This window comes from Triticum aestivum, chromosome 7D, assembly GCF_018294505.1.
Source record: "Triticum aestivum cultivar Chinese Spring chromosome 7D, IWGSC CS RefSeq v2.1, whole genome shotgun sequence".
NCBI lineage: Eukaryota > Viridiplantae > Streptophyta > Magnoliopsida > Poales > Poaceae > Triticum > Triticum aestivum.
The window spans coordinates 423423455-423433443 of NC_057814.1; the positions used below are offsets into that span (position 1 = coordinate 423423455).

Below are 9989 nucleotides of genomic sequence, written 5' to 3' on the forward strand. Positions count from 1 at the left end.
ATTTAACGCGCAGAAGCCGAGGGGAGCGACATTGATCAACGGCCGAATACATCACTTGGAGGTCATCGGAGGAGGAACCCGCCTTGCAATGCCGAAGACAATTTGTGTGCCGAACACTTCGTTATTGAAGACTGGTTCGGGGGCTACTGAGGGAGTCCTGGACTAAGGGGTCCTCGGGCGTCCGACCTGTTATCCATGGGCTGGACTGGTGGGCTGTGAAGACATGAAGGCCGAAGACTCTACCCGTGTCCGGATTGGACTCTCCTTGGCGTGGAAGGCAAACCTGGCGATCATCTATGAAGATTCTTTCCTATGTAACCGACTCTGTGTAACCCTAGATCCCTCCGATGTCTATATAAATCGGAGGGCGTAGTCCGGATAGGATATATTCGTTACCATAGTCATACAGGCTAGACTTCTAGGGTTTAGCCATTACGATCTCGTGGTAGATCAACTCTTGTAATACTCATATTTATCAAGATCAATCAAGTAGGAAGTAGGGTATTACCTCCATAGAGAGGGCCCGAACCTGGGTAAACATCGTGTCCCCCGTCTCCTGTTACCATCGATCCTAGACGCACAGTTTGGGACCCCCTACCCGAGATCCGCCGGTTTTGACACCGACAGGGTTGTCAGTCCCTCATCGGGAAAAAGATAGATTGATTTGTATGAGTTTGGATAAATAGATCTCGCAATAACACAAAATAAAATAAGTAAACAAAAAGTGGAGCAAGGTATTTTTGGGTTTTTGAAATAATAGATCTGGAAATAAAAGCGGCAAAAAATAGATCGGAAAGCAAATATGATAAAAGATAGACTCAGGAGTCGTAAATTTCACTAAGATATTGAGCATACAAGCAAAAAGCGCATGGCAACCTCTGCTTCCCTCTGCGAAGGGTCTATCTTTAACTTTTATGTATTTACTTTTATGCAAGAGTCAAAGTCTTTCTCTCTATTCCTTTTTATTTTCTCTTTTGGCAAGCATCATGTGGTGAGGAAAGATATAGGAACATATATCCAGTTGGATATGGGTAGCATGGGTTATTATTGTTGATATCACCCTTGAGGTGAGTATGTTGGGAGGCGAAACTATAAGCCCTTTTCTTTCTATGTGTTCGATTGAAACTTTTTGCTCATGTGTATGAGGTGAGTGTTAGCAATCATAGAAGACTATATGATGGTTGAGTATGTGGACTTGCGAAAAAGGTTCCCATACGTCACCCTTCCTGAAAAGATGATAAATTGTAGTTGCAAAGTTGACTGAGAACATAGTTTGTTGGTTTCCAATAGAGTTTATGGTTTATACTTCGATGTTGTGATGAATTGTCACTTATTCATGAGAAGTTTATGATAAAAGTTATGTGATAAAGTTTTATGTTAAAGTTGTTGATGTTATAATAACATACATGATGCTTCTATGTCCGTATTTTGTTTTTATCGACACCTCTTTCTCTAAGCATGTGGACATGTTTTTCGATTTTGGTTTTCACTTGAGGATAAGCGAGGTCTAAGCTTGGGGGAGTTGATATGTCCATTTTGCATCATGTTTTTCTACTGTTACTTATATTGTTTTTATGCATAATAATGCTTTTCGGAGTAATTCTAATGCCTTTTCTCTCATAATATGCAAGGTTCACACAAAGAGGGAGAGTACCGGGAGCTGGAAATCTGGACCTAAAAAAGCTACGTCAGACTACCTATTCTGCACATCTCCAAATGAGCTGAAACTTTACGGAGATTTTTTATGGAATATATAGGAAATAATGGAGCAGATAAGTACCAGAGAGGGACCACCAGGTGGGCACAACCCACCTGGGCGCGCCAGGGAGCCCAGGCGCGCCCTGGTGGGTTGTGCCCTCCTCGGCCCACCTCCGGTGCCCCTCTTGTGGTATATAAGTCATTTTGACCTAAAAAATAAGGAGAGGACTTTCGGGACGAAGTGCCGCCGTCTCGGGGCGGAAATTGGGCAGGAGCACTTTTGCCCTCCGGTGGAGCGATTCCGCTGGGGGAACTTCCCTCCCGGAGGGGGCAATCTCCATCAACATCTTCAACATCACCATCTCCTCTTAAACCATAGTTCATCTCTTGTGTTCAATCTTTGTACCGGAACCTTAGATTGGTGCTTGTGGGTGAGTAGTAGTGTTGATTACATCTTGTAGTTGATTACTATATGGTTTATTTGGTGGAAGATTATATGTTCAGATCCATTATGTTATATAATACCCCTCTGATCTTGAGCATGATTATCATTTGTGAGTAGTTACTTTTGTTCTTGAGGTCACGGGAGAAATCTTGTTGCAAGTAATCATGTGAACTTGATATGTGTTCGATATTTTGATGGTATGTATGTTGTGATTCCTTAGTGGTGTCATGTGAACGTCGACTACATGACACTTCACCATATTTGGGCCTAAGGGAATGCATTGTGGAGTAGATATTAGATGATGGGTTGCGAGAGTGACAGAAGCTTAAACCCTAGTTTATGCGCTATTCCGTAAGGGACTGATTTGGATCCAAAAGTTTAATGCTATGGTTAGATTTATTCTTAATACTTTTCTCGTAGTTGCGGATGCTTGTGAGGTGGTTAATCATAAGTAGGAGGTTTGTTCAAATAAGAACAACACCTAAGCACCGGTCCACCCACATATCAAATTATCAAAGTAGCGAACACAAATCAAACCAACATAATGAAAGTGACTAGATGAAATTCCCGTGTACCCTCAAGAACGCTTTGCTTACTATAAGAGACAGTTTTGGACTATCCTTTGTCTCAAAAGGATTGGGCTACCTTGCTGCACTTTTGTTACTGTTACCGTTACTTGCTCGTTACCAATTATCTTGCTATCAAACTACTCGTTACTTATAATTTCAGTGCTTGCAGACAATACCTTGCTGAAAACCACTTGTCATTTCTTTTTGCTCCTCGTTGTGTTCGACACTCTTACTTATCGAAAGAACTACGATTGATCCCCTATACTTGTAGGTCATCAGCCACCTTGCCGAGCAGGTGTTCTGTTAGCAGCCCACTAGCTCTGTCGACGCCGAGCATCCGGACTACGTGTGCTTGCTCTCCCGTTCTCTTTACGGGTTGAAGCAGGTGCCACGGGCTTGGTACCAGTGTATTGCTGCCTCCCTGCAGTCTCTTGGCTTTAGGTCCACTCGCTCCGATGCTTCACTCTTTATGTATTATCAGAGAGCTGACACTGCATATCTGCTGCTCTACGTCGATGACATCATCCTCACGGCGTCCGCCTCCGAGCTCCTTCAGCGGCTCATGGCTTGTCTTCGTGATGAGTTTGCCCTCAAGGACTTGGGGCCTCTGCATTACTTCCTCGGCATCGAGGTGGTCCGCCGAGCTGACGGTTTCTTTCTGCATCAGCAGAAGTACGCCCACGAGCTTCTGGAGCGTGCCGGCATGCTTAACTACAAGCCGTCGGCCATTCCCGTCGAGACAAAGGCCAAGGTCTTTGCCCTGGAAGGGTCTCCCGCGTCCGATGCAACATTTTATCGCTCCATTGTTGGTGCCCTGCAGTACCTGACGCTGACACGCTCGGACCTGCAGTATGTTGTTCAGCAGGTGTGCCTCCAGATGCACTCCCCGCGTGACTCTCATTGGGGCTTGGTGAAGCGTATCCTCCATTACATACGCGGCACTATGTCCTTGGGACTCACATTGACGGCCTCCGCCTCCACCGATCTCGTCGCCTACTCTGATGCAGACTGGGCCGGCTGCCCCGACACCCGTCGCTCTACTTCAGGCTATTGCGTCTACCTTGGGCCCTCGCTGATCTCTTGGTCGTCCAAGCGACATCCCACGGTCTCACGCTCGAGTGCCGAGGCAGACTATCGGGCAGTGGCTAATGCCGTGGCGGAATGCTCTTGGCTCCGTCAGCTGCTCCAGGAGTTGCTTTGTGATGTTCACAAGGCCACACATGTCTAGTGCGACAACGTCAGCGCGGTCTACCTCTCCGCCAACCCGGTGCATCATCGTCGTACGAAGCATATTGAGCTCGATATTCACTTTGTTTGTGAGCAGGTAGCACTTGGCCGTGTTCGGGTTCTCCACGTTCCGACGACACAACAGTTTGCTGATGTGATGACTAAGGGATTGCCTACTCCCATCTTTGAGGAGTTCCGGTTCAGTCTCTGCGTCTCCGGCGCTGCTTCGACTGCCCGGGGGGGGGGGGGTGTTGAACATATGTTTTGCATGTATATGTGTATATCCTGGCCCACCTCCTAGTCTTTGTATAGTTGAGGCTGAGGCCCACATTGTACTCTTTATATACGTGCACCTGCATCCGATCAATACCATCGTGAGTTGCATTGCCAAACCTCTCTATAACACCGACGACCGACGTTTGTGCCGGGATCCTTAAGTTACTCTCATGCATGATTTTGAAAAGAAAAAAAGAACTAAATCTTGCACAAAAAACTTTGGGTGTTCAAATCCAAATTTCAACGGCACAATATTGTATTGGCAGCCAATGGGCAGGCAGGTGCAAATCAAGAAGATGATATACGGGACTTCCGTCCTCGATCCTGCCCTTCACTAATACTCCTCCCACGCACGCACCGAAGTACTTTGAGATCCACGCTGCACATAGTACGTAATTTCCTCGCGCCCCTTCTCACGGGCCCCGCCCGGATAAGCGGGGCCGAGGTCAAACCCAGTCCCGTTCCCTCTCCCGCGCACATGTGCAGGACGACGAAACTTGACGCGCCTGTTTGGAACACACACACACACACACCGTGCAGAGCAGTTCCTAACTTGAGCTGCACTCCTAGCATGAAGTACCACGCATGCAAAGGTAGTTGTGCCTGCCTGCCTGCGCCCGCACCATCGGCAACCGTGCGCGCGTGCCCGCGGCCAGATCTGCTTCAGAAGGACGCGATCGGGCCTATATATGGCGCCGTGCCCGCCGTCTCGTCGCGCAAACCATGGGCAAGGAGGACCTGGCGCTGACTCTGCTGCGTGCCAGGTTCCGCCATGGCTGCGCGCTGGCGGCCATCGTAGCGCTTGCCGCGGCGGCGGCTGCGCCGAGCGTGGTTGGTGGTTCGTCGTCGTGCGACCTGTTCCAGGGGAGATGGGTCGCGGACGCGTCGTACCCTCTGTACGACGCGGCGAGCTGCCCCTTCGTGCCCGACGTCTTCGACTGCCGCCGCAACGGCCGCCCCGACGCCACCTACCTCAAGTTCCGGTGGAGCCCCGCCGCCTGCCGCCTCCCAAGGTTATTACCGTCGTTATAGCTAGCTACCCGACGAGATGAGTACTCGGTGCACAATGCAGTACGTTAAGCTTTCACGCATTAACAGGGTCTTTTGATGGGCGCAGGTTCGACGGACTGGGCTTCCTGGAGGCGTGGCGCGGGAAGACGGTGATGTTCGTGGGGGACTCGCTGAGCATGAACCAGTGGGTCTCCCTCGCCTGCATGCTCCACGCGGCCGCACCGGGCCCTGCCCGTGTCTCCTCCACCACCGGCGACCCCGTCTCCTCCGTCCGCTTCGAGGTGACCGATCCATCACTGTCAACCCAATCGGTCTCTCTCGTCGGCTACATGCATCGCATGCAAATCATCGCGTTACATTGATTGAACTTCATTTGTTGTCAGGACTACGACCTGTCGGTGGTGCTGTACTTCAGCAAGTTCCTGGTGGACGTGGTGCAGGAGGACGTCGGCCGCGTCCTCAAGCTGGACTCGATGCAGGGCGCGGACTCCTGGCGCGGCGCCCACCTGCTCGTCTTCAACACGTGGCACTGGTGGACCTACAAGGGCGCCAGCCAAGTGTACGTATTCTGTCGATCGTTGTCCCTATACGCGTACGTGTACCGAAATACAGATGAATATGTAACCAAGTTTCGCCTGGTCATTCATGTGCAGGTGGGACTACATGCAGGAGGGAAACACGACGTACAATGACATGGACCGGCTCGCCGCCTTCTCCAAAGGCCTCGCCACATGGGCAAGGTGGGTCGACGCGAACGTCGACGCATCGCTCACCAGGGTCGTCTACCAAGGCGTCTCCCCAAGCCACTACACGTGAGGCTCATCACACACGCCCAGTTGATTTGACAATGGCCGGGCGTACTCATTTCTTAATGCCGCTCTGTTCTGCGTATGCAACGGCTAGGTCCATGGAGCAGGAGAGCGACGGGGCGGCGCCGGCGTCAGGGGGTTGCTTCCAGCAGACACGGCCGCGGCAGGTGGCCACGGACGGGGACGAGAGGGTGTTCCCGCAGCAGGTCGTCGTGCGGGGCGTCATCGCGTCCATGTCGACGCCGGTGTCCCTGCTGGACATCACGTCGCTCTCGCAGCTCAGGATCGACGCGCACCCGTCGGTGTACGGCGGGCCTGGCCGGGACGGCATGGACTGCACGCACTGGTGCATCGCCGGCCTGCCGGACGCGTGGAACCACATCCTCTACGCGATGCTGCTGCAGGGCACATGAAACAACCGCGTGTGCGGTAGTACTTCCCTAGATCGTCGATTGACTGAGGCAGTTTGTAAGGCTAATTAAGGCCTCCAAATATTGTCTGGTAAGGGAAGTTCAGGGTGCAACCTTCCTGGTTTTGAAATTTAGGGACAAAATTTGCAACAAATTTAGGGATGATATATGCACTTAGCTCTTTTTTTAGAGGAAAGCACTTAGCTCTTTTGCAAATGTTATCGACACAAACAAGGCAGAAGTAGAGAGTGAAAAACTAACAAATAAATTGTCGCCTGAGACTGTCTTTGGAACCGGCTACCAACCTCACGCCACCATTCCTCGAGCATATTAGTGGCGGACCTAGAAATCAAAGCGTTTGGTTGCTCACATCAAGCCCAATCATACCCGCACAGAAAGAAAACGGGTTGTTTCGTTGCCTGGCCTACATCGGATTCTTGGCCCGCACGAATCTTCAAACACTTCTCAGCAAGGCTCGCTAGGAACGACCGATTCATCCGTTTTCAGCGAGCCAGGCTCGAGCAATGCAGGGGAAGGGAACACAACGCTAACCTCCTGCGTCCACGGAGATGGCGGGAGCTTGTGCCAATCTCCAAAAAAGTGGTAGGGGGAATTGGCGTCACCTCCCGCCAAATCGGTCGCTCTATACAACCTCCCTCGCCTCACCGTCAAAACTCCCGCCACCATTCCCTCCTTCTCGAGCTTTCCCTCCAGCGTGGATTGACAAGGACGACCAGGTAAGCGACGCTCCTGCTCCGGCCATCGGTTGAAGGAGGCGACGATTCGACTCCTCTTCTCAGACGTGTTCAGCACCTCCTTCGCGGCTACTCTAATGGCGTACGTGAGTTCAATCTCCCCATTCTCTATACTAGTTCTAGCTAGATCTATGAGCATATGGTAGGGTTAGGTATGTGACCATGTTTGTAGTGTTGTACATCGTCGATCTGTGTGAGTGTAATATTCTAGTAGTTAGTGGTGATGGATTTGAAGCATGCTAGGAGATGTTTCCATGTCGGCACGGATTGATAGCTAGTGGTGATGGATGGATTGGTAGTATGCTCGATGTGTAGTATGCTAGTATGCAAGTATGTGTGCTAGTTTGTTTAACTCCTTACTATGATTTGAGCTGCTATGTTGAACAAGATCATCGTCTCTTACATGTGGTAGTGCTCATTCATACCATATGCAGTGTTCGTTCATAATGTTCATGTTTAGTGCTAGTTCCTACTATCAATGTGTAATGTGCTCCACTCTTGATGATGCTTACACTTGTAGGACATGAGCACACAAGAGTTTAGTCAGGTCCATATCATGTCCCAGAGCCTGTTCACGGCGTCCTATGTCGAGGACTCCCATCCTCCCATCAAGGAGATGCCTCTTGATTCAGATATTTCGAGGTGTCAGCTACAGTTTCACCATTTGTGGCTTTAGCATTTGTGCTCGCTCAGCCCAATGTTGCAGCTCATGCTGCTGCTCAAAAGGCAGCTGTAAAGGATAAGAAGGATGGCAGGGGAACTCCATGAAATGGCAGTCGTTCCTGTCGAAGTTCGTGCTTAACAAGATGTGAGAAATAGCTAGGGTGAGGATTGACAAGGGCTTTAAGGATGTGCATTTGGACGTTGTTGCAAAGCAGGCATTCGAGTTTTGTGGACTGAAGATCACATTGACCCAGGTCTACAACCACCTCAGGAAGTGGAGAGCGAGGTGGATCACAGTGAACAAGCTCAGAGACCTATGCGGCGCTTCATGGGATCAGGACACCTTCTCGATCCTTTTGGAGGCAGAGCACTACTAAGGCCACACAACGGTTAGCTCACGAACCATGCCATTCTAACTATCTACCGGTTTAGGCCTATGTACCATCTAACTATCTACTCTGTTGTGTTTCTTTCCTAGACTCATCCCAAGCACGCAGAGTTTCTCAACACACCGATCTAGAACTACCACCAGATGCAGCAGATCTTGTTCTTCGGGCGGACAACCGGCAAGCATGCTATGGGCTCCGGTTAGTCGCTGGGTTCGCCTATGCCCAAATATCCAGACACCCAGGAGTCAGAGACCATCTCGAGTTTGTCGTGACTGCAGTGTTGTTTTGTTGGTGTGATGGGTGTGAACATGTGTAAGGTGTAGCGGCTAAGCTCACCACGTAGCGTACAAGGTAACTACACCTTTGTATGCAACCAAACAACATGCACTAGTATGAGTACAACCAATGCGAGTAACCAAACACAGTGCATAGAGTTGTTGCTATGATGCAGGAAAAGGGAATGTAGACAACCAATCAACACGATGCCTGCGTTAGCTCAACCAGGCTCACTTGGAACAAGTATGCAAAATGACAAAAATAACACGCGAGCAACCAAACATGCCCTAACTCTTTAACCCAATATTTACACCAACACTTCCAACAAGGTAATGCCGCATAGACGATAATGTCGTATGATCAAGCCTAGAGGTTAGAGTGTCACCAAAAGAAAATTCATCTGCGATGTGTGCCGTCATAGATGCTTGAGCGTGAATTTTCATCGGGAGAGAATCTATCCATGGTATGTGCCATCATAGTCGCTGTTTACCGCTCATGGGCGCGTCCGTGGGCACTGACCAGACACTCCTTAATTTGTGTCCTCCACATCCGTAGTCCTCATATCTGATAACCTGTATCCATATTACCCATGCAGCGTGAATATAAATTACGTAGATCATCACACGGACAATAAAACGGAGCGAGATATGCACATTCCAATCACCAAAAGATCATAGAAAAATCTTCAAAAGCTACTCAAAGTTCACATAATCCACATACGATGGACAAATTCTGACTAGAGACATAAATAACTAGAAATTAACTAGGGAGGCGGCGGAGGTTCATCACTTCCTCGCCGACCCTTTCCCCTTCCAGTGGCTGGCGCAAATGTAGGCGGCGGCGGCTGGTGGAGGATCGTCCGAGTCATCGGACGACGAGCCGTGGTCGTCGTCGTCATTGGAGGTCTTGGAGAGGATGATGAGCCCTTTGAGCGCCGGACAGCCCTGTTCTGTTGCCGCTTGATCTTCGTGAGCCGAGCCGCCTCTGTCATCGCCTCTACCGCCTCGCACTCGGACTGCTCAATGGCAATCCGGAGTAACTTGGCGTATTTTCGGCGGAGCTGCCGAGCGTTCATCTCCGTTGTCGTAAGCGACCGGCGGTAGACCCAGCGAGGAGTCATCCTCCTTAGGCTCCACCCGCATCCCGCGGCGGTGGCGCACGGACTGCTCGTCGCTTGCCTAGGCAGCGGGCGTCCCGCGCCTTGGATTCCGGCATGTGCGTCCAGGCTGGCGGGGAGGGCAAGCACCCACCGCTGCCCACATGGGGGAGCAGCAGCCGGCGGGGCAGGGACGGCGTGAGGAAGACGCGAACTGTGCAGCCCTCCTGGAGCTGGGTGCGGACCGGGAGGGACCAGCGCCGGTGTACGTGCTGCGGTGGCGGGGGAGCTGCGGCGACGCTGCAGATCCAGAGCTTCCCCTAGTGTCCGCCTTGGACCGCTCCAAGGCAATGTAGAGCGTCAGC

The 9989-nt window shown here is 50.8% G+C and overlaps 1 protein-coding gene across 1 annotated transcript; it reads left to right on the top strand.

Annotated features, from left to right (window-relative positions):
• Positions 1-4938: 4938 nt before the first annotated feature.
• On the top strand, positions 4939-6713 carry LOC123171141 (protein trichome birefringence-like 38). Its single transcript, XM_044588770.1, has 5 exons — positions 4939-5228; positions 5333-5507; positions 5610-5785; positions 5880-6038; positions 6130-6713. The coding sequence occupies exons 1-5, from the start codon at positions 4939-4941 to the stop codon at positions 6446-6448; spliced, it is 1119 nt and encodes a 372-aa protein (XP_044444705.1). The 3' UTR covers positions 6449-6713.
• The last annotated feature ends 3276 nt before the right edge of the window (positions 6714-9989 follow it).

Coding starts and splice junctions, on each gene's coding strand:
- LOC123171141 (XM_044588770.1), top strand. CDS start 4,939: ATGGGCAAGGAGGACCTGGCGCTGACTCTGCTGCGTGCCAGGTTCCGC. Junction 5,508..5,609: donor TCTCCTCCGTCCGCTTCGAG/GTGACCGATCCA, acceptor ATTTGTTGTCAG/GACTACGACCTGTCGGTGGT. Junction 5,786..5,879: donor TACAAGGGCGCCAGCCAAGT/GTACGTATTCTG, acceptor ATTCATGTGCAG/GTGGGACTACATGCAGGAGG.